The 25,376-nt window shown below is 44.8% G+C and overlaps 1 protein-coding gene across 1 annotated transcript in view; it reads left to right on the top strand.

Moving 5' to 3' along the window:
- The first annotated feature begins 5,650 nt into the window (after window positions 1-5,650).
- Window positions 5,651-25,376, top strand: part of LOC133141556 (voltage-dependent N-type calcium channel subunit alpha-1B-like) — a 181,467-nt gene continuing 161,741 nt past the window's right edge. Inside the window, exons 1-3 of the mRNA XM_061262125.1 lie at window positions 5,651-5,904; window positions 10,727-10,832; window positions 16,627-16,766. Coding sequence (XP_061118109.1) covers window positions 5,651-5,904; window positions 10,727-10,832; window positions 16,627-16,766 — 500 coding nt within the window. The remainder of the gene's footprint in view (window positions 5,905-10,726; window positions 10,833-16,626; window positions 16,767-25,376) is intronic.

Below are 25,376 nucleotides of genomic sequence, written 5' to 3'. Positions count from 1 at the left end.
AAATCTCTGACATCAGTCAGGCGTGGTCAGACAGGTAAGATGCAGGTAACATCATGCTAACGTTCTAACATGAGCTTTATGACACTATATTGCAGTACTGTACAGTCCTTGGTCATACCTCGTAGTGACTCTTTGAAACGTTTTGCCTTTAACAGTAGAGAGGCAGAACTTCTCACTCTTTTGAAAACAGAGCTGTGTGTGGTAAGTCTATAGAAGCTGTGGTCAGGTCAGCTAATGCAGATTTGGAGTTCAGCCTGCAGTTACGACGAGTGCCTTTCACAACTCACCTGCTCAAGCACAAATGCTCACTTATGCTTCAACAGGTTAGGTCTCCTTTGCAGTTTTGTCTGTCCACTAATGAGTCAATTCTCAGACTGCAACTAATGGAAAGTACATGGCAACCATCCATTAAAACAGAGGTGGATATTCTGTATTTATGTTTACATTTTAGTCATTTGGCAGACGCTTTTAATCCAAAGCGACTTACAAGTGCATAGGTTCTTCCACAAGTTAAGGAATCACATCCATAACTAGTAAAATACACATGAAGGGCTGTTCTAAACAAAAATACAGTCATCATTTTTTTGGGGGATAGACAAGAGGGATATCGGAAAGGGGGGCGGGGCAGAATCAGGAGGGAAATCAGGAGGGAGGACTAAGGTATAGTTTATAGTATAGTTCGAAATAGGGGGAGGGATTCTGCTGTCATGACAGTGGAAGGCAAGTCATTCCACCACTGAGGAACCAGAAGGGAAAACAGGCGTGAACATGCAGCTAAACCGCCAGGTGCTTGTAGTGAGGGAACCATAAGGCGACCAGAGTTGGCAGACCGGAGTGGTCTTGCTGGGGAGTAGGGAGTGATTAAGGATTGTATGTAAGGTGGGGCAGTCCCCTTAGCAGCCTTAAATGCCAACACTAGGGCCTTGAAGTGGATGTGTGCGGCAATAGGAAGCCAGTGGGGTGACACGACATATTTATGTGAAATAGAAGAATGCAAATGAGCTCTGAAATTGTTTGACTTTGTGCTAAAATGGCAGTCTCACAGTCATTATCAGGGTCAGGGTTTCAATAATAATTATCAATAGTAATTATCAACAACACATTTTTTGTCACTTGAAAGGTCCATTTTAACTTTCTCTCAAACTAGGGAGCTCCCAGTTATGTGTCCAATGGTCTCCAACTACTCAGGGGATCAAAATAAAAGTAGCCAGCTGTCTCAAAAACAATTTGATGTACGCTAAAAAAATGTTTGTCATATATTATTATTTTCAGGCTCAGTTAAACGACCTACTCGCTTACTTCTGCACATTTACTCCGTGACAGACAAATCTGTAATATCTTGCAATGCACACGCTTACACACCAGAGGGAGCAATAGTACAATTAAAACCAGTTACCAGGACAGCGATCGCTTGAACGCTTGAGTTCACCTGTGGGAGTTACGGAATGTCCATTTCTTGAGGTCCAAGACCGTGATATCTTAACTGTTTTAAGAATGTGAACGATAGGATTTTCTCCATCGTAATCCGTTTATGATTGTGTTGGCAGTTGGGGCATTTTGAGCCATTGTGGGTACAATATGACATCAAGAAAATGTAAATATATATTTATAAAACTACTGTACTTGTGTATTGCCTAACAATGTTCAAAATGCATAATAACGCATTAATCGTGCATGTACTGTATATTTACAATACTAGTAGCACTACAATGTTTTCCCAACAGCATTACAACATTTATTGCGATATGAATATTACGAAGGAATGCGTTGTTTTATTTTATAATAAATGCAGTTAGATTATATGTATGTTTATTTGCGTCTACATTTACCGCATATTCCTTTTATGAAGGATGGCCTAATTTTTCACGTAAGCACTTCGATAGCTTCAGGTCTGTCTCGCGCGAAAAGGAACTTAAAGGCAAACTGATCCAAATCCACCCGTCTCGTGTGCGCAGGCGCTGTTGCCACACTTGCGCAGCGGCCTTGGTTCTAAAACTTTGCTCTACACGCGAATGAACAAGATACCCAGGAGCCGCTGTTGGGTGTGAGTAATAGGAGGGAGGGGCTGGGTAATGTCAGGATTACTTAAGGCACTGAGTTCTTCATTCACAGGCCCAGGGATTGGGACTGTCATTGCCGTATTAAGGCTCACACGAGGCCAAGTCATGCCTGATAAAGAAACCAGCCCAGTGGCCCGCTTCTGTCTTCTACCGTGTCACCCACTCCCCTTCCTGAGCACACACCTGTTGGCTGTGCCATTGAGCTCATCAAAAAAGAAGAAGTCACAGCCCACAGAAATGCCTCAGAGTCTCCCCACTCTTTTTTTCAAGAGTATTTATTTTATTTATGTTCTCACAATTAAGAGATGCTTACTGTACCGTCTGTGAGAAAGGACACATCCCGAAATCACTCATGCTGCCATTTAATTGAAGGAAAGGTGTGAAATTAAGAAAATGGCGCTAAATGGTTTCAGCCAAACCAAGAATAACACAGTAGATTTTATTTTCAGCAACAGTGTTGTTATTTTGGGGTGGGGGGAAGGGGGCACGAGATTAAACGTTTTTGGGAATCTGTTTCGCAAGTAATGATTGCGACCTTTGTGTAAAGTAAAAAACGCAGGCATATCTGGGTCTGGACAGATTCCGCGGGTGTTTGGCACCAATATCTGTGGTGTGAACCAACTTGATGTACACCCCCCCTACCCCATCCAGACAGGACAGCAGCCAATCACAGGGTTCATTACTCACAATCCATCTCCTCTCGTGGCAGGAGCCAAGCTGGGAGGGAAGGGGCAGCAGGCTGAGGGCCTTTAGGGGCTGCAGAAATTCACCACCTCCCCAGCCCATGTACAGAGACCGAGAGTGCACACACCCCAGCATGAGATGAGATGGTTATACCACACACACACACACACACACACACGCACACACATACACACACACACACACACACACACACACACATACATACACACACACACACACACACATACACACACACATACACACACATTATTAATTCATGCTTATGTTGTTGTTAGTTGCTTGGGCTATTTTGTTCTTTGTTTAAATGGCATTTAAAAGGCAGATATCTGTCCCCCATCCCCATGGTCTCTATAGCTACAGATAATTTATTTTATCAGAGTCATTCCAATAATTTCAAATGAAGACAGACAATTCCAAGGAAACCAAAGAAAAAGTTGTAAGCCAAACAGAGGGAGCTGTTGGAGAGACACAGAGAGAGTGAGAGAAGGGATAGCATAAACATGTTAAAAAAAAGTATAGATCTCATCACTCCTAGTATATTACATAACCTGTCTTTCAAACTCAATCAGCTGTGGCTGGTCATCTCCACTGTCTCACTCTTCCTCTAAATTAATAATAAAAAAATGTGTCCGTCTCTGACATGGCTAACGTGGCCTGTTGGTCGCCATGGGTTAGCCTACAGGCAGGAAATTACGCTTTAAATGGAAACAAAATAACAGACATAAAATTGGTTGTGGCGCGGAGTGAGGTTTTTGTGCTCCACCAGTCCTAACTGCGTGGGAACAAATGCTCTAAGTGGAGGCAAAATTATGCACAGAAAGTCCAGGCCCGTCACTCTTAAGCTCACAAACCTCTGGAGTTTTCCTCTCCGTAAATTGAAGCTGGAGCCGGAGGATGAGTCATTATGAGTTCCGAGTGAAACCTTATGAATGGACTCATAAGGGAATTAATTTGCTGCACACAGAAAAAAACGGAACTCGCTGTCCCAGAGGCCTATCCATCTCGTAATAGTATATAATAAAAGATGTCCGACCATATTGACTGACTGCAAATGCCCAGTGAATTATGTGAAGTATGATGGTAACCAAGAAAATGTCACTGGAGGAAAGTTAAAAACACTATTGCCTGCAGTGTATAGTGTGGCCAACGAAAGGAACTATTTATTTGTGGTGGGAGCAGGGAATTCTGCCGCGACAGAGATTTGCGGAGAGGCAGTTAATGTGTCAATATAAAGCTCACGCGCGGACTGACAACCGTGAAATCACGATAACCTCTGCACAGAGACGCAGCGCTGACCAGCAGGCTACATCTGATTGAAGGTTGAAAACAGGCGCTATTTTCGTCGCATTGGGAGGATGAGTCATTTGGATAACTCTGAGACCAATACGTCTGAACTTAGAAAGCTAGGTACAGTAGAATAGTTGTTTTCCAGCGACCGGTTACACGAGAGACACGGGGAACATTGTAGGCTACTTGCAGATCAGCCGGGTCGCCTAATGTTCTTACGTGGAAACCCTACCTGCAGTGTATAGTGTTCGTGTCAGGGAATAATATAAGGTGAGCTGAAGCAAAGCTATACGTTGAGTTGCGAGTTGCGCTGCTTGTCAAAGAAATTGGAGCCTAGATAGCGTCGGCTACGTTGTCAACTATTGCAATACCAACCCTTAGGCACATAGGTCTTATATATCCTACTTATATCCTACATGAGACCAGAAACATAATTGGCCATATAGTCCACATTGAGTACACCCTACATAAAGACACGTATTTTTAAAAGTGACTTTCCACACTGGGAAAAGAAAACAAGCCTAATTCTTCGAATATTACATACACGGTTCTTTGTGATACATGTTGCATCTGTTATAGGCTACCTAATATAGTCCCGCATCATAGTCCCGCACCATGCAAACAAACTATAATGTAAACATATATATAAAAAAAGAAAAAATCCATATCCAGCCCATCTCCGCACACTTTGCCTTTCGGTTAACGGAATCAGAAAGCTAAATAATAGGGTGACACTTATACCGCCGCTCTGCTTCTGTGACTGACCGAGCTCATATAACAACTAAACAGCAAGAATAACAAGGAAATAATTATATGGCGAGACACAAATATTCTCTATTGATCAGATGTCACAGAGTAGTATTTAATTCGCCTAACGCTGAACATTACGGTTCAGGTGGAGTTGCCGATAGGCTCATTTTAATCACGTGCACTGATTCATAAGGAGCAGGGCTGTTGAAGCCGCTTGCATTTTCACATCGCGAGTGCTCAAGGAAAACATAGGTGACAATCTGGGATTTAATTGATTTTTTGCCTTGCCGTTTCGTTTGGATTTAATTAAAGTGACAAAGAAGGGTATGGATAAAAAAGCGATTAAATGATATCAGGCACGGAAGAGAAGGACACCACATCTGGATTTTAGGTCTTGCTGGATGAAACCACTGTAATGACTTTACTATGAAGTATGGGCTGATTTTTTCCCGAAATAATGGTTTGTTATTATTGCACGATCATCTTGTACGGAACTGGGCGTTTTTGATCTCATATCAGGAATGAACAGAAAAACTGTCGGTCGGTCATCAATCGGTAATTTGAAGTTCTCGTCGTTTACGGAGAGCTCACGTTAGAATCTAAAGTTTCTCATTTAGATTTCCCGTCACTTGGAGAATGGAGTAGAGCGCAATGACTAACACGAGGTGAATTTTACTTCTTGTAAACATTTTTCTTGAACATTTTTGGAAAATAATATACACAAAGAGAGACACAAAACATCAATGCAAACGCATAGCTGCGATAACTGTGTGCCTTGTGATGTTTCTTCCTTCAACTGTCTTTGATGCCAGTTTGATTCTTCTCTCTCGGATCTGTTCGCTTCTAGAATGGCTCGCTTCGCAGACGATCTGCCCACCCGCTATGGAGGTCCACCGGGCGCTGGAAGAGGGGGAGCCCGACAGGGAGGTCCCCCAGGCGGCCAGAGGATGTACAAGCAATCGATGGCCCAGAGGGCCAGGACAATGGCTTTATACAATCCCATTCCTGTCAAACAGAACATCTTCACTGTCAACCGGTCCCTTTTTATTTTTAGCGAAGATAACATCATACGGAAATATGTTAAGAGAATAACCGAATGGCCATATCCTTTATGATTGTTTCAAAAGCAAACGGTGATACGAAAGGTGGTGTTTCGTTGAAATTTGTTTTGTTACTCAAATACCTCTTTAAATAGAGTAGCCTATTAACGATAGCTAATATTTATGAATTCAACAAAGTACAAATGATGCCCTCGTGAGAGCGCTTTAGGAAAACCAGCGGCGCAGCTGTGGTTTTAAGTTTCCCCATCTCAGTGAAAACAAGATTGAAATAAGAAAAAAATGTCTTGCCCACGGAGACCACTGTCCATCCATGCACGCTTTCCCTGATCCGTCACCTTCAAAACAAGGAGCTAGGCGAGCAGTCGGGGGGTTGCCGTTGGTATTGTCTGGGTGTTGTCTTGCCTAATGGCTAATCTTTACGTTTCTTTGCGCTCCAAACCTAACCCTCTGTTGTGGCTGGTGTTTGAGGAGATGATAATGGATCACGCAACCAGTGTGATATGTAGGCATGGTGTATTGACATGGACGGGATTAGCTAATTGTGAAACATTAAGGCAATATGTGCAGTTTTATTGACATATTCGGATCGAGTATTCATTATTAATGGCGACTGTTTTTTCCCGTCAAATGTGTATTTGGCCATAATACCGGTTTGCAATGGGTCTCTCCAGTCGGCTCCTAGCAACCAGTCTAGTTTTGCAATGCTCTATGTGATTGTTACACTTGAAATCAACCTACCATGTAACCGAAGAGTAAAACTAGTAGATCGTTACCTCTGTACGCCTATAGCTACCACCAACAGCATGCAACACTTGATATAGTTTCGAGTGATTCTTCTTTGCCTGTACGTTCATATTTGCCAGTGATATAGGCTACCTGGGTTGTTTTGCGCGCATTTGCGAATCTCTTGTTCTACAAGGATGGGAGGTAAAAATTGTGATATGAAACAATCATACCCAATACTTTTAATAACACCGGTGCCTTACTATAATTTTATACACTGCCCTAATCGTCGGAAATGAATCTGGGGGTAATCATTTACTCTGATTAAATGTAGCCTTATCTAGAGAAGAGCAATTTGTTGAATTTGTCGCTAATCGCGATTCAGATTGATGAGAAGGTAACCGATTGCACTTTTCATTGATTTTCAAACCACTGGTCTCTTTAGCACTATTGATACATCAATCTAAATTCACGGTTCTGATTTCCTAAAGCCGATTTATTTAGTCACTGTCAGTAAGTTCCGTTGAATACTGCACTAGAACAGAGCGGACTTCTTGTGCTCGAAAAGCCTGTCAGTTTCACTCGCACGTTGTGCGTTTCACAAAGGACTCAGACGGCTGTGTTACATGGCAGCGCCGCGGCGTTGTCACTGCCCCGATTCCTGGCTGCAGAAGCCCTCTCCATGGTCCTGAACTCGCCCACGCAGCCCCCCCCCCCCCCTATATTAAGGGGAGATGAAGTGAGAAGATCTCGGCTGCCCAACACATGACCAGGCAGGATTCGGGAAAAAATTCTGCGGAGGAGTCGGTTGTAAAAGTAAAACCCCCTAAACATTTTACAGTGAAGATCGATTCCCATTCCAGCCGTCAAAATGGGATACATTAATTTTACACAAAAGTGAAAAAAGTAATGATGTCATGGACTGGTAGAAATAAAAGATAAGTTATTCAAAGTGTTGTTTCAGTCCAACGCACATTGGTGGGTCGATGCCATTAGGGCTTAAATGAATGCCATATACTGGTATTAAAGTAACATTAATCCCGTTATCCATAAAGGTCGCGCGCCGTTTAATCTAATCCCCGATTGACTTGAAACGTCTAAAAACAGAAGGAAGCGTGCGTCGTGTATTTTCACATAACTAAAGATAAAGGTTTTATTCTATATATGCAGACTATTTTTAAGCAATTGACTGGCCTTAGCCTAGCCTAGCCTACCACATTGTAGAGTGATAATGGAATGATTTCATAGATCTTGCCGTCTCCATTTAAATTTTACAAAGCTTTTTCTCAACGGTGACCAGCACTACATTAAATTATTACAGTCTATTTTATAGAACAGAGGTGCCAAATTATATGCTTTGGAGAGTATACAGGTTTTCATTCCAACCAATCACTACACCAGCTGATTTCACTAATTATCTCCCTCCTCTCTGGTTGAAGGTGTGTCAATTAGTGAAATAAGCTGGTGTAGTGATTGGTTGGAATGAAAACCAGCATACTCTTGGTCCTCCCTAGCACACGATTAGGCACCCTGTTCTAGAGCATTCACTAAAATGTTAGTTGTCTCTGTGCAGCATTTGCATGGAGACAGTAAGGCCACTGCACATACTCAAGCTTGCATTTGAGTTTATATAGTGGATGGGCGGTGTCACCTGTGCCGTTGGATGTAGCCGTATGCAGAGAGCTTATGAGCAGCAATCCAAGACTACAGCCTCATAGAGACCACTCGGCTTGGCACAGCGGCCAGGACCGTGGCAACTAGTCACGGCCTCTGCGCTGATTGCTAACGATTGGCCTGGAATGGCGAGCTGATGATAGCTGTGGCTCGAGGCCCAGAGGCCAGCAGCTGATGAAGCCTGGAAGGATCCATGCTTCGCTCTACCTAATGGACCTTGCGTGTGAGAAATGATAAATAGTTGATTTCTGTATTCTGCCCCAGTCGCCTATAACGTTTCTCAGGACATGGCTAGACTCATGTACTTTCAGATCCCTTTCTCTGGCTAGATGTTAATGTGAAGTCATAGGTCAGAAATGCACCCGGGGTGACTAACATTGCTGCCTAGGAAAAATGTGTGGACCTGCACGGGTCGAACGGTAAACGTATGGATATGAAAATTTGAGGCGGTCTTAATGACAAGTGCGGTGATTTTGTGTGCTCATCATTGTCTTTGCACAGTGATATTCAATACTTACACATCTGGCAGTATTCCACGCAACCCACGCATGTGGAGTACATTTAAAATCTGCAGACTTTCCTCATCGTTCAGAATCAGTCAATCAATCCATCAAATTTTGTGCATTTTACAAAGGATTTGTCACAATACACTTCACAGTTTACCCTGACCTGATTGGTTGGTTGATTCCTGACTATAAAGAAAAGTCAGCAGATCTGAAATAACAGGCAGCTGAACCTCTCCAGGCATCCTGTAGGCCAGTGACTCCCAAACTCGGTCCTGGAGTGGTCCTGTGTATATTGGTTTTCGTTCCAACCGCAATTACAATCCAAGAATTTTCATGCTTAGAGGGATTACTTACCCTCTTAAACTGCATCGTCAGAAATATCTCTGAATGCCACAAAATAAAATGTTGATGTTCATAATGTGCTTTTTGTGCTATATTGCAAACAATGTATACATTTTGCATAAAAATTTCAGTAGTCAGTTATTTTTAACTGAGCAAATTAAGGACTTCCTTACACACCTAATTGGTGAAAGTGTGGACACCTGGCCACCAAACCTAACCATCTGGATGTTCATGAAAAATTCAAAGGCAAATAAAACGATAACAAGGCAAAACTGCATTGTGCTGATGAAAAAAATACACTACCTAATTACGCGGCAATTAATTAACCTCAGTGTTTTATTTGTCACCTCTTTATGTCGCTAATTGTTTTCAAGATGGTGCAATAAAAACAATACGAACATGGGCATTTTCATGGTTCATGTCATAAATCTTTACCGATATCGTATTTTCGTGTTTCACGATTTTCATGACGGTGAAATATTTTTATTTTACAGCTCATTTCAGTTAGAAGTTGAAAAAAATACAGCGGGTGACGCCACGCAAAGAGAAGGAAATTAAACTCGCGTGCACGCTGTGTCACTCGACTTCGTCCTTGCATCCCTGAGCAAAGAGATAATTAAAAGCCGTGACCAGACAGATACCTGTGTGAGGGCTTTTTCCATATTTAGCCCGGCGAAGTACCAACAGCCTTTGCTATTGCGTTGAGTCTCGGCTCTGCAAAAGAGTCAACATGAAAAGGCTATGCTAATAAAGATGGGACAGTCAGCGCAGGCCTGGAGCAACGGTATTCACTGCTACCCTTGAAGGGGCACAGCATATGCATGTTTTGGTTGAAAATTCCACCTGGGATTCTAAACTGGTTCACCAGGGTTTAATATGTGTTTTGATGCTTCTCGTTCGTCATAGTTGGTCTGGTTAAGCTGGCAGAGTAAGCTGGTGGTCAACTAGTGGACTAGCTGATTTTATAGGCTGGTCAGCTGGTCAGTGTTGAAAACACAGCTTAAACCATCTTGACCACCTTGGGCTGTTTTAAGATGGAGCACTGAATTGATCAATTGAACCAGTTGATGGTAGCTACTAGTAGCCTTCTTTAAAATGTGATGAAAACAGGCTAGAATACTTTATTGTATTTTAGGAAAAAGCCTACTGGTGAAAAGGGTGATGAGATTGCTGAAGCGCACATTGAATAGATTTGGTTTATTTAAAACGTCTGCAGCCAATGCATTATTTGGGCAATGTTCTCAAAGCAAAATGTGGAGGATATGATATCAGATGTGGAGGAATGGCTGCTGTGTACTAGGTCAGTGAATTTGAAATATATTCACTTAAACGAGCGCATTATTAAGTGCACCAAGCCTCAAGTGCTTATACATTTTTTTTGACAGTGCTCACTGCTGCAAATATATTGGTCAATGATTTTCACATGCCAGTTTTCTCATTTTTGCAGGACCTTAAAAGCACTATTGATAATGTAAGAGTGAAAGGCAAATGATACATTTTGGTCTGATATCATGCGGTTCTTCTAATTTTACTTGTTACTGATTGTATCAATGTATGAGGTTACTGTATAAGTGTGAATGATTTTCTCTGGTCCCACGGTCTTCCTTGACTTGAGCACTCCTTTTGAATACATGATCCTCGCCACCATCATCGCAAACTGCATCGTCCTGGCCCTGGAGCAGCACCTCCCTGCCAGCGACAAGACTCCACTGTCCGAACGTTTGGTAAGTGTCCACGCCTTATTTCACGTTGCTATAACTCGGAAGATTATGCACCTGCCCAGACTTCGAGTTTCCGTCATTGTACATTCAACCATGTTCATGCAAACTTTGCCTAGTTCAGTGATTTCCAAAATGAGATCACCAAACTGCTTATGGGATTAACCTTTTGTATAAAACACTTTTGTTTAATTCAAAGTTCAGGACAAATGTTAATTGCATCTAGACCACTGGCTTTTCTTAATTTATTGCCTAATCTGTACTGATGTTCATCTCAGTTGCAAAGTGCAATGCAGTGCGGAACCCCCACCCCCACATAGCCTCCTGTAGGTTTTGGCTGGTCTCTGTCAGACCAAATCATTATTTGAAATACAAGTTCCATTCCTTTACATTAGTGACAGTTTTAAAATAAGCATTGTTTTAAGATCTATTCAGAGCCAAATTCATTCTTTCATACAATTGTACATTTTCTTTTCAAAAAGTCTTGTTAAAAGTAATCCATCTACTTGAGTGCTCATATTCTGACATCCAAAGTTAAGACTTTTCCAAGGTTTCCATCTGTGTAACCACAGAGTGCCACTGATTTATCTACCTTCACCTTTACACCCCATTGTCCTCTTAAGAAAATACATTTCAAATGATCTTCTCAAAATGATCCATAAAACCACTCCCTGTCTGTCCTTTTGGAAAGAGTATGGAAGTCACAGGTGGAAAAGATGGGGGAGAAGAGGGGTGCACAAGCAGTGTAAGATTCCTCCCTGTGTCTACTCTTTCAGTGGATCATTATGCTCCACTAAATAACTAATAACACAGACAGAGACAGAGAGAGAGGGAGACTCTCACCCACTGTCTTTTACAAGCCAACCAGAGTCCCTCTGAGCCCCTCCTCCCCCGCAGTCCACTCCGTATCCTCTGAAAACCATCATCTGAACCCTCGCTGTTCAGCAAAGCCACAAAAATGGTAAATGCAGCAACGCACGCTGGCCAATCTAAGGACTGGTGGCACTGTCCCTTTTAAAAGGCGGGAAAATGGTGCTCTTGAGCAGCAAGGTGAAGTCTTAACCCAGCGCTGTGGCTGTGCTTATTGTTTGTTGCCATCATCAGAGGCTATCAAGCCAGCACAGCCCTCTTCAGGGGAAGCCACTCTCAAGGACATTACCGCCTTTCAATGGCCCTGACAGCGTCGCCACTCTGTCATGTGAATGTTATCCATGTCCCTGTGTGCGTCTGCCAGGTGACTTGATAGCACTTAGAGGACTGGTGCCGTGTCTTTCAGTCCAAAGCGCAAAAATGTACCCGCAGCTGTGTGAAGTGATCAAATGCGGGTAGTAAAAAGGAAAAAGAAAAGTAATAGTGAAACGCATTTATCTTTTAGTTTGGCACTCTGGAGATTCCAACACATAACAGACCCTGTACTGCCACTACTGTGCAGGTTTACTGTGCAGTTTTGCTTGGAAGGATCCAAGGGGAAATGGTGATTCAGATTCACTGAAGGGGTCAAAGGTTAGTGCCCGATTGATGCCACAGGTAGCCATATTAACTGGATCGACTGCACAGTAAACCCGTCTAGCTCTAGTAAGTCGTCACTGGGTTTTACCCTGCCATCCTTTAAATACTGTGTAACGGTATCTGTTTATATGTAATACTAGATTGTTAGGAATATGATGCTGTGTTACAATACAACTAAAACAAAATATGACCCCGCTACAAAAGCTTTACTGCAAAAGCGAATTTGCATTGAACCCCAGTGCCGCCCTTTATATAAACTGTCCCCATAAGTAATGGAGATCAGCGGTGGAAATTCTTCTCCAAGAACCCATTGGATCTGTAAATCCTATGCTAAAATGGCTGCACTATGCAAACAGTAATAGCATTTCTGCTGGAGGAAAATAGTCAGTCACTCACCCAGTGTCAGGCCGTCTCTGCTCGGATGTGGTATTCCCTTCCGCCTGCCGTGTCTCCCAAGGTTGTCACTTTAAATGAGAAATGACTTCTCTGTTGACCTTCCTGATTATATAAAGGTTATGGTATAAATAAGTCAGTAAAGAATGATCTGTCACGCCTAAAACTCCCAGAGATTTTGGAAGAGACTCATGAATAAGTCATGATTTTTAAAAAAATGTGTGCATGTAAAGATATAAATAGGCAGTACCCCACGCCTCTGATTCATTTCCATTCCATTGTTGGCACTTATTGTCATCGTTGCACTGAACATACCCCCGCACATCATGCCAGGAGTTTTCCTCTTCAGCTGGAGAGCTATGTGGCCTTAGTGGGCTTATTTCACACCAGATTTTATGAGATTTATTATATTAAATGTGTACTAGCCCAAAAGGACGTTGTGCAGATCTAGGCAATATCCCACTAATACAAAATAAAATCATCTAGCTTTTCCTCGCTTCAATTGTTCAATCAGGCCAGCACAACCAGGTATGTTGACTATAACTGAATATAACTGCACCTGTATCATCTTATTTCCAGTATTAATGGAGATTTCTATATTGCTGCAATATACAGTAGTCTGCTATTCATTATGAATGTGTATTATGTGTCAATGTTTATTCACCATGACTAATCCAATTTGTGATACAGTTTATTGCTTTCTGTGTTGGAAAGAATGTTTAACTGCAGAGTGCAAAATCTAGATATTATAATGGAAGCTTGGAAATATTAAGAAAATCACATACCATATCCTCATGGAAACAAGAAATTGTTTGTAGCAGTTTTACAATGCCCCTATAATATACAAGCGACAAGGTGATTTTTATATTTTCAGTGGCATTTAACTTTCATACTTTATTTCAGATGATTTTTAGTAGGATTTTTAAGTTCTTATGAAGGAGTTTAGAACCATGCAGGTCCATATTTTGGCTTGCATCCCCTGAGACCAGGAAGTCCATTGCAAATGCCAAGGCTTTTGAATGCCAAGGCAAATTGAATCTTAATTGTTAATGTAATAATGCTGAAATTAACGTGTTTTCCCCTTTCATTCAGTCTGACTTGATTGCATTTTAAAAAGCCCTGGCTAGCCAGAATTTAATTCAAATGGCAGTAAATGACACCTATCTAAAGTATTTTGGGTACCCAGCTTTGAAAAGAGCCATTTCTTTTGCCCCTTAACGACACTGACCGTAGACATACATAGAAGGAGACTGAGATAAATGCACAGATCTGTGCTCTTAATTCAGCTCTACTTTTATGCTGCCCTGAACAGGACATTAGTCGACCAGGAGGAACTGCAATCTTTCCAAAGATTGCATTTGCTTCATTGCTTTCATCTGGGGGCTTGAGTCCTTTGAGAGAAGGAAGTAATTACATAGGGGACTCATTGCCTGGCCCTGAACTCTGCCCATCTAAAAATCTTTCTGGGCTGGCCCTGTGGTCTGCCAGTACAAAAATGTGGCCTTATTGTATGTGGTATTTTCCCAGAGTGGGGCTTTCTCTCTGGCTTCAATCAGGCAATTGGCTTTGACGTAGAGGTGAACGTCTGATTGTTTGAACACTATACCCAATTCCGTGCATCTTATTCAAATAGGTATAATTGCCCATACCACACAAATACAATTATCAATGTATTTTGGCACCCATGGAAATAATTGATCAACTAATCAATTGAACCAATCAATAAATCAATTGCTTGCTCCATTTTTAATTTGTATAGCAACCTTGACAGCTTGGCAAAATATGTGGCACAGTCTGTAGGTTGGGTTGGGTTGGGGGGACTGTTTGGCACAGTCTGTAGGGTGGGTTGGGTTTGGGGGGACTGTGTGTCACAGTCTATAGGGTGGGTTGTGTTTGGGGTGGACTGTTTGGCACAGTCTGTAGGGTGGGTTGGGTTTAGGGGAAGGTGTCATAGTCTGTAGGGTGGGTTGGGTTTGGGGTGGACTGTGTGTCGCAGTCTGTAGGGTGGGGTGGGTTGGGGGGACTGTGTGGCACTGTCTATAGGGTGGGTTGGGTTTGGGGTGGACTGTTTGGCACAGTCTATAGGGTGGGTTGGGTTTGGGGTGGACTGTTTGGCACAGTCTATAGGGTGGGTTGGGTTTGGGGTGGACTGTTTGGCACAGTCTGTAGGGTGGGTTGGGTTTAGGGGACTGTGTCACAGTCTGTAGGGTGGGTTGAGTTGGGGGGACTGTGTGGCACAGTCTGTAGGGTGGGTTGGGTTGGGGGACTGTGTGGCACAGTCTGTAGGGTGGGTTGGGTTTGGGGACTGTGTGGCACAGTCTGTAGGGTGGGTTGGGTTGGGGGGACTGTGTGGCACAGTCTGTAGGGTGGGTTTGGGGGGACTGTGTGGCATAGTCTGTAGGGTGGGTTGGGTTTGGGGGACTGTGTGGCACAGTCTGTAGGGTGGGTTGGGTTGGAGGACTGTGTGGCACAGTCTGTAGGGTGGGTTGGGTTGGGGGGACTGTGTGGCACAGTCTGTAGAGTGGGTTGGGTTTGGGGGACTGTGTGGCACAGTCTGTAGAGTGGGTTGGGTTGGGGGACTGTGTGGCACAGTCTGTAGGGTGGGTTGTGGGGACTGTTTGGCACAGTCTGTAGGGTGGGTTGGGTTGGGGGGACTGTTTGGCACAGTCTGTAGGGTGGGTTGGGTTTGGGGGACTGTGTGGCACAGTCTGTAGGGTGGGTTGGGTTGGAGGACTGTGTGGCACAGTCTGTAGGGTGGGTTGGGTTGGGGGGACTGTGTGGCACAGTCTGTAGAGTGGGTTGGGTTTGGGGGACTGTGTGGCACAGTCTGTAGAGTGGGTTGGGTTGGGGGACTGTGTGGCACAGTCTGTAGGGTGGGTTGTGGGGACTGTTTGGCACAGTCTGTAGGGTGGGTTGGGTTGGGGGGACTGTTTGGCACAGTCTGTAGGGTGGGTTGGGTTGGGGGGACTGTGTGGCACAGTCTGTAGGGTGGGTTGTGGGGACTGTTTGGCACAGTCTGTAGGGTGGGTTGGGTTGGGGGGACTGTTTGGCACAGTCTGTAGGGTGGGTTGGGTTTGGGGGACTGTGTGGCACAGTCTGTAGAGTGGGTTGGGTTTGGGGGACTGTGTGGCACAGTCTGTAGGGTGGGTTGTGGGGACTGTTTGGCACAGTCTGTAGGGTGGGTTGTGGGGACTGTTTGGCACAGTCTGTAGGGTGGGTTGTGGGGACTGTTTGGCACAGTCTGTAGGGTGGGTTGGGTTGTGGGGACTGTTTGGCACAGTCTGTAGGGTGGGTTGGGTTGGGGGGACTGTTTGGCACAGTCTGTAGGGTGGGTTGGGTTGGGGGGGACTGTGTGGCACAGTCTGTAGGGTGGGTTTGGGGGGACTGTGTGGCACAGTCTGTAGGGTGGGTTTGGGGGGACTGTGTGGCACAGTCTGTAGGGTTGGTTGGGTTGGGTTCTGTGGTGCGTCCTCTCTGAATAAAGTGAAAATGAACACAAGGAGAGCCGATTGTCAGTTATCCTGTTCTAAAATAGTGAACTAATGCCTCCTCTTATCACTCCACTGTAACAGAAATGCGTTGAAGAGGAATGGCTGCTTTCTGAGGGTTTTAGTAGATGCTGGTATTCTGACTGCACACTCTGATATTCGTCATGTTTTCATTGCCTTAAAGAGATGCATTCCTCAACCAGCCCTGTGTGTGTCCTGTCTCGGTGAAAAGAAAAATGCAAGCTTTCTCTCTTTTCTTTCACTCTGTCTTTCTCACATGCTCTCGCTCTCGTAGTTCTCCTTTTTCTGTCTCTATTCACGGTTCATTTGTTGTTCGTTTCACTCTTCTAACAAAAATCAACCCTCTCTCTCTCCCTCTCTCTCTCTCCCTCTCTCTCTCCCCTGAACAGGAGGACACAGAGCCGTACTTTATTGGAATATTTTGTTTCGAGGCCGGCATAAAGATCATCGCTCTGGGCTTTGCGTTCCACAAAGGCTCCTACCTCCGTAATGGCTGGAACGTAATGGACTTTGTGGTTGTCCTAACCGGGTGAGTCCTGAACAAGAAAAATAGAAGGAGGGCTCCATTTAGAGTGGCCTGGGGCGGGAGGGTGGAGGAGGGGATGGAGATGGAACGGTGGGAGGCGGCAGGGTGAGATTCTGCATTGTGTGTTGGATGTGGTGCTGGAGCAAGGGACCATGGGAAGCCCCCCCCCACCCATACACAACCCTACCTCCCCCACTGCACTGTCTGCCCCCCCTCCCCACACCTGAGCATGCCCATTGAAGTATAATTTCAAAAATGGCTTGAGGATTTCTCTTAGCGCTCACGTAAACATTGCCCTGGGGTCAAATGGCGACCTTATAGGGAGGACAGACACAAGGCGCCCGATGGGCGCAGTGCAGAGCCAATGAGGTGAAAGGCGAGGGAGGGAATGCGCTTTGGTCTAAGCGGGTTCAGGCTTCGTGCCGCTGGGAGGTCAGCGCCGTACGGGCGCTGTAAACGCGTGTCGGTCTCACGGCCGTCAGACCGAGGCTGTCAGCCCCAGAACACGGACCGCTCCGCCTCCGCCTGTCTGCACCGATCTTCCGCCGGAACCACATCTCCCCGCCACCTCGGTCCCCAGACTCGCCTCCGTGGGGGGATTTTGGCCGGTGTGTGATGAAGTGTACGGTCACAAATCTTCTTCTGCAAAATGCGCTACATAAATAAATTGGCTTGTGATTTGATGCGCTTCTCCACCCTGGCATCTTGTGAAAAGCCTTTGAGGGCATCGCCAGGCTTTGGCACGCCTCTGTAAGCTTCACCCCCCTGTCCAATTGAAGGGCGAGGAGAGAACACCAGCGTCTGTGTGCAGCAGCTCTGCCCGGTAGCAGTAATTTCATGGTGGAACGACATTACAGGGCTGCTGAACCTCACATGCTGCTTGCGTTGAGGCAAGCCAATCTGGCCAGCCAATCAGACGTTGCGCTCGTTTTTTTTATTTATTTATTTTCTTTAGAAGGGATATTTTTGGCTGCCATGTGGACAGAACTCTCCGGGCGGCGGAGAGCGGATCGAACTGAAGGAACTGTCACTGGGTGAGATTTTCGGTGGTGTAACTCAACATCGCCCCCTGTTGCTGGACAGTGGGTCCGGGGCAGGCAGAGGGCGCTCACAGTGACCCGCTGGTGTCAGATGTTGGTGGAGGCAGAGACCAGCGGCTCGGCTACACTCCATAGGTGGGCTTTAAAGGCTTGTTTGTGCTGGAGCAAGGGGTTATGGGTAGTATGAGAAAATGGAGTGCTGTTCCTTGCCTGAGGGAGGAATTCTGATTGGATGCTATACGCTCAAACATAATGGAACCAATCACTCAACCGCCACTGGGCACGAAGGCCCATCTACCCTGAGAACAATAAACTACAGTAATAAAATATGAATCGTTCATTAGCGTCTAAACCGCAGACCATTTATCATTGTACATGGCTGTCAATCAACAGAAATGTTTCCTATGTGTACATACAGTGCACGGCAACATTTGCCTCGGCTGGTTTTCGTAGAGATGTCTTATAAAAACCGACGTGACCGTGATCTGGAATTATTGTAGCGTCACTTTCATTCGTGTGAATCCAGTTTTTAAAAAACAGTTTTGTATTATTGTGTTTATTATCGAGTCATCGTATGGACACGGGCCTTAGCATTCAGACAGAGCGAAGCCAGGCCGTGTTATATACAGCAGTCGCGTTGTGTTTCCTGGTGATATGTGGTGCCACTGTTCTCTGAGTTTATGGCCGGACTTGCTCTTCCTCCGTCTGCCTCTTACACAGGGATTCACTGACTAAATGATGGCCGTCCTGGAAATCGATAAACAAATAAATCAAAGCAAATATTGTATTGGAGGGCAGAGGAAAGGAGTGGGCAAATGAAACACTGGCCTGTAAGGGAGGTGGAGGCTGTCTGGGCAGGGGGCAGGGGGCAGGGGGAGGGGGGGTCAGGGGCATTACCGGGCCGTGAGTGCAGGGGCCAATCAGTGAGGTGGGAGAGCAGTGCAGTGGAACATTTCAGGGACTGGGCTTATGCCTCATGAAATTATGCCTTATGGTTGGACAGGACACTACCACTGTACTCTTGGCCATGGCAGTTTGAGATGCTCCTGAAATGCTTCATCCATTCACATGAGTGATCCTGCAGTATGAAAGGATGTTGAATGGCTATAGCTAATGCTTTACATTTTCATGTTCAGGAGCATCAAATGACAAATGTAGTAACTGGAATCTTTTTCAATAAATCTTTAATTTGAGGATTTTTATGTGGGGCTTTTTTATGTGCGTGCCAAGGTGTCCTCAGTTCCCTGCTCAGCCCTGCCCAGAAGCGTTGCCATGGTGATGATTATGACATCACCATCATACTGACTCCTGCAACAAGGTGAAATCCTGAATTTCGGCAGCAATGCCACTCACGGAGCAGTTTTCAGGAGTGATCTGAGATCCGTGCTGCTTAAATCAATCAGTGCCTGACAGCTATGCCAGGGGGCGCTGTAGAGCTCAGTATCTCCTGTTGAATCAGGAGACTGCTGGATGCTCTTGGAGGTTTTCCAGAGGCCAGATTTAAAAGCAAAAAATGGTCCCAAATTGGAACACTGTCACCCAAAGGGCCCATTGCTCTGTCGCTATGGTGATGAATAATTAGTATTATCCTGGATGGCATGCAATACTTCATCCACAGGTTTGCGAGACAGCTCCCAGCAGTTATAGCCTCTTCATCATCCCAGTGTTCCTGTGAGATCATTAACGTCTCATACGTTCGCATGCCTCTGGTCTTATTGGTCTATGTTAAACCTCTTTCACGCTGTACAGCTGGCTTCTTCAGTGGTGCATGCCAGCCAAACATTTTCCACACACTTTCATATATGAATATGAGTATACCATATGCAATGTACAGTGTATTTATATGAATACATTAATGTATTATGCTTTTGATATATAGTGGATAATGTCTCTGCATATATGAAAATATTAATAGCTTTTGCAGGTTGTTTAATGTAGGAAGGTATGCTGATACTGTGCCCATGTAGACTGACATCATCATATTTTTGAAAGGTGGGAAAAATATATTTAATAATCAAAGGTCCAAGAGCATATCTATTTATAACAGGCTGTATTTGGCTCCTGGGCTGACAGTGTAATAGCTATTCTGTATACAGTATGGTGACTACAGTGCATTACAATTTTCATTCAGATGTATATACTGTAAGGGTCTGATGCCTCCCACACTGTCTATGCACACACACACACTTCAACACACAATGCATGTAACATGCACACACACGATCATAAACTGTGTTCTCGTGCATACACACATGCACCATACATACGGTATACAGCCGTAACACACACAGCAACCCAATATTTAGAGTCTTGTAATGAGACTGAATCTGTCTCTAACCCAGTTACTATTGAATGAGCAGTCATCTGCAGACTCACTCAAAACTGACTGTGGGAAACAAAAAAATAAATCTCCCAGGTTTGAAAATCTCAGAGATTTCAAATTCCCTCAGTCTGCTGGGGGGGGGGGGCAGGGGCGGGGGGGCGGGGGGGATGGGGGGGCAGGGGCAGGGGGGGCAGGAGACCTAGAGACTGGAGCTGTAGTCCTGACTGGCTTTTGGTTGATCATCTGTTCTTATGTCAGACTTAATATTCCCTGGTTACACCGAGCAACAGATTTGTTGAAGGAACATTTCCCTGAAAATGTTCTTTTTTTTTTGGTGAGGCTGTTCATTTTGTGTTCTTTTTTTACACCTTAATGTGGTTCACGACTGCATGAATCATTCTGACTGTAATTGAAGAGACGAAAAAAAAAAATCACAGAACTGAAATGCGAGGAATCCAAATCATTGTTGTAATTGTGGTTTTAAATGAAACTGACTTCAGCTTTGTACCATAGGCCTCTTGGCTGCCATGGAAACTACCTGAACTCCCCGCTTCCGTTATAATTTCTCTTGTGTGTTGGATTTAAATATGGATCTTGAGCTTGGTTCCTGGTGGCTGTTAAAGAGATAATGTAGGAGTCGGGTTCGCTAGACTTTTAGTGTGAAGGCCCTTGGACGAGGAACCCGCACCTTAACCCAGCGGGCGCCCCAGACTTAAGCCAGCGGCTATTTAACACTAGTGCATGGCAGCATATCTAAGAGATGTCATTATCTCCTGAATCTTTAGAAGGCATATACTTAGTTACTATTGAATAATTACAGTAATTACAATATTGCCATGGAAAGAATGGTTCATTAATCGGTCTGAAAGGCGTAATTTTGTTGTGAAAAGAAAGTGGACAGAGTCCATGGTCGGGTCCATGTATTTACAGTGATTATTTAGACGGGCGGAAATGGGAGAGGGTTACAGGGAGGGGATCAGTTCCATAGTCAGAAATTGAAACCCTTGCCACCCAGGAGTCTGCCAAATGGGGCCGTTTATGGATTGAGTGTTGGCCACCCTATGGTACCACTAGGTATCCTAAAACAGCATGTGATTTATTCAGCATGGAAATATATTAACAGAAATAAAAATATCAATTCTCATTTGTTTCCTATACAGACCCCATCTTGCCTGGCCCCGAGTCCAACGTCTGTGACTCGAGGGGTGGGGTCCGCGCCATCAACCCCCATGACGCCCATGACTGGCACGCATGTTCCTCTTTGAATAGACCGTGTTTGCATAAATGGCAGTGAAACTGGAAAGTTTGACCACAGACACGGGTGTCAGTGTCCAGACGTGTCGCGGAGCCCCTGGGGGGGAGTACGGGGGCCCGGCTCTCGCGGTCGGACCGGTCGATACGCTGCTCTCCTAATGAAAAGGCTGCAGCCGCCGTGTCCCTGTAGGCAGCTGCAGACCTTTAATGTGCCCGAGTCAGGCATCGCCAGGCGCTAATCAGAGAATAAATCTGCCCTCTGCTCCTGCCTCCTGATCGATACTGCTCATCCAGCCGGGGAGGTGCACCCAGAGCGGAGGAAGCGGGCTAAAGTACTCAGACACCTTCTTAAGAACATGCAGTCAGGCCAAGCTCCTCCTGTCTGGCCTGTGTTTACGTGGGGTGGGGGCACCGAGGGTGATGGGGAGGCCGACAGCCAGTGGGGTCACCGCAAGGTCTGTCAACACGTTCTGCGAGTTGGGGGTTGGGGGTTGGGGTCAGTGTGCTTGTTAACCGTTTCGGTGGCTTGAGGTCTCGACTCGAGAGAGAGCGAGAGGGAAAGCCAAAGTGTCAACGGTCCTACAGTGTAGGTGCCAAACCCAAGTCCTAGAGGGCCGCAGTGTCTACAGATTTTTGTGGTTTAATTTCAGTGAGCAGCCATTTAAGGCCTTGAGAATGAGGTGTGTATGTTTTTTGTCACTGACTGACTTAAATGAACAACATTCTGAAAACTAGCAGGTTCAGCAAATCCTGAAGGACTGGATTCAGACACATGTGTCCTTGATGCTTCCTTCATACTTGTAGATTTGAGGGATGTTGTGATAGGCTGTGGTTATGGCCACCTACATTTTAATGCTGGTGTCTGGAATCAGTCATTGTTCATACATTTCATTTAGATAAATGCAAGTGTTCGCTTTGCTCTTATCAAGCACAGTTTGTCAAGTACAGTTCTGTTACCAACCTGTTTCTGCAAAGATGAAAGGGCTAGGTTAGGGCTAGGTTAGGCAATAAGGACAAATATGAGTTGATTCCAGGCCTGTGTGTCCTTAACTTCTTCCGCTTTGCCATGTGCTAATTCTCCCATGTGTTTGAGATCAGTAACATTAAAGTATCAAATGTGTTGTTGTATTTGACAAGGAGTGACTACCAAACGGGTGTCACACAGAAGGAAGATACGGAGAATCCACCCCTTTCTCATCCCCTACTCGACCCAGCTCCTGGTCCAAGCGATGGTTCTGTCCCGCCTGGACTACTGCAATTCCCTCTTCCCTCTTCCCAGCGTCCACCATCAGACCCCTCCAACTTATCCAGAATGCAGCAGCTCGCCTGGTCTTCAACCTTCCCAAATACTCACATGTCACCCCCCTGCCTGTCATGGCTCGCATCAAATTCAAAACATTGGTGCTAGCCTTCCAAGCAGTTAAGGGGTCTTCCCCAGCTTACCTACAAAAAAATCATCAGACCCTACACCCCTGCCAGACCTCTTCGTTCAGCCTCCACAGGCCGCTTGGCACCTCCCCCTCTCCGAACTTCCACCTCACGCTCACGACTACTGTCTGTTCTGGCTCCACGGTGGTGGAACGAACTCCCCGTTGAGGTCAGAACTGTAGAATCTCTCCCCACCTTCAAGCGCAAACTGAAGACGCACCTCTTCAAGCAACACCTCTCCCCGTCCCTCCCTACCTCCCTGTGAACCTTAATTGTTGTCTTTCTGTGATTTACTTTTTTGTGTATCGGTATTTTTAGTTGGCTAGGTAAGCAGTGTTTGGCTAGTTAAGCTTTGTTATTTGTTAGTTTATTTGTTTGTTTAAAAAAAAAAAATTCAAATAGGCCCTGGTCCTTATCTTTGTTGTACTCGTAGCAGTTGAAATTGAACTTCCTTCTAGGTCATCGCACTTATCCCTGGTTATGGGTATGCACTTTGTTGTACGTCGCTCTGGATAAGAGCGTCTGCCAAATGCCATGAATGTAATATAATGGAAGAAAAGCTTATGTGCTTTTAAAAAAAATTAAATGAGCATATTGAATGAATGTAAGAATATTTGCTCTCTAAATTTAACCTTCTTTGTTAGCACTTCTTCTTTCTGTGGCTCATGAAATGAGCCTTTCCACTGGTTTCATAACTTCATTAAATTTGGTCTGGCCTCGGTAGTTGGACTACATTTTCCCTTTTTTCTATCCTGTTTGTCAGGAGAGGAAACATTGAGAAAATAAAGAAAACGCATGAGGAAAAATTCGGCTGTACTCCGCTGACCCCAGCAGAGGTTATTGAAACAAGCCACGCACGGCATTGACTTCAAATGAAGGCGTTGGTTTGGCATCTCTTCAGAGTTCTCTGAGACATCACAGCCGCTGCAGGCTTCAAAGTGACCGTGGACGAGCGGGACTCTCTGCTTGGCTTGTTCTGGTAGTCTGAACGGGTCTATAACGTCTCTGAGCGTCTTCTGCCTCTCTCGGACGTGCTGTAGTTTTTGCATTATTGCCATTTGGCAGACGCTCTTATCCAGAGCGACTTACAGTTGATTAGGCTAAGCAGGAGACAATCCTCCCCTGGAGAAATTCAGGGTTAAGGGCCTTACTCAAGGGCCCAACGGCTGTGCGGATCTTATTGTGGCTACACCGGGATTAGAACCACAAACCTTGCGTGTGTGTGTGTGTGTGTGTGTGTGTGTGTGTGTGACCTGCATTTGTTAGCAGGGTAATGCTTTGATACAGTAGTGGAGTTCACAAACCGTTGCTGACAGTCAAACGGGACATTATTGTTTGGAGTGATGCTCTGTGGTGACACTCATTCATCGTGGTTTGCTTGATGCATGCTTTACCAAAAGGACGATGGCAGCCATTTTGTTTTTGTCATACATGTTTGACAGTACAGAATGCAGTCTGCTGTTTTGGCATGGTCTTTACGGGTGCCCGGTTCTGGTGTAAAACTGAGGCTCTAATGAGAAGAGGGTGCTATCCTGGGCAGAAATGATTGTTCTTTATGGTTCAATTTGATTGAACCAATAACCCGGGGACCGCTGGTTTGTGCTGTAACTATCATCAATTTGCTTAATTTGACACTATGTCTTTACAGTATCTCTTTGGGCTGTGACAGATGATATGATCAGTCCCAAATAGTTTATTAGTTTCCTTTGCTGTTGTTGAAAAGCAGAGCAAACACACTTAAATTGAACACCATCTTGACGTCACAGATCTTCAGTTCTTTCCGGAGCCTTCTGTAATTGCTCTCATGAACAGCTGCGAGCTGGGAGACAGTTTGCAGTGAGCCTGCATGGTTTTCATTTTCCAAAACTGCATTTGCCATTTTTGGGTGCCGGTGAGAATGGATACCTACGACTGATGAAAAATGATTGCGCAATGTCAACACGTCAGAGGAAAAACTGTTTACAAAGACCTATAGCTGTGAGATTCAATGAGAAAAACTTGGAAAGAAAGCAGGAGTTGATGATTCAATCAATATTTGTACATAACATGACTAACAAAAATAGCAAGATTTTTTTTTTCTTCGCAAGCATTTTGGGGGAGTTAGATTTAGCAATTGTTGAATAAGTTTCATTCTTGCCTTTACTGGTATGTCAAAGTTATGGGCAAATGACAATGGAGACAAGACGAGAGCACCCAGGGAAAACAGACTGTATGGAAACAGGAAAGAGCGACTGAGTACTGTGAGCACCATTGCATGGTGCCTATTGAAAAAATGCTTGTTTTGCTTTTGTATATCCCAGAGTTGTATTCTGTTCTTAAAACCAACTCGGCAACAATGTTTGTGCAACCAGCATGGTTTGTTAATGCACAGTAGCAACTGCACTGTGGCAATGACACATAGGCTACTACAATGGCAACATGCAAATGGAACGCCTTCTTTGTGCCAGGGCTGTCCGGTCTTATCCCAGAAGGGCCAGTGTGCGCGTTGGCTTTTGTTCTGGCCAATCACTGTGAAACGCGCCATTCAACTCATCAACTGATGAAGGTCTTGACTGAAGCTCATCGTGA

This window comes from Conger conger, chromosome 12, assembly GCF_963514075.1.
Source record: "Conger conger chromosome 12, fConCon1.1, whole genome shotgun sequence".
NCBI classification, from domain to species: Eukaryota; Metazoa; Chordata; class Actinopteri; order Anguilliformes; family Congridae; genus Conger; species Conger conger.
Note: the sequence above shows the minus strand (reverse complement) of the source record. Positions and strands in the feature narration are given on the sequence as shown.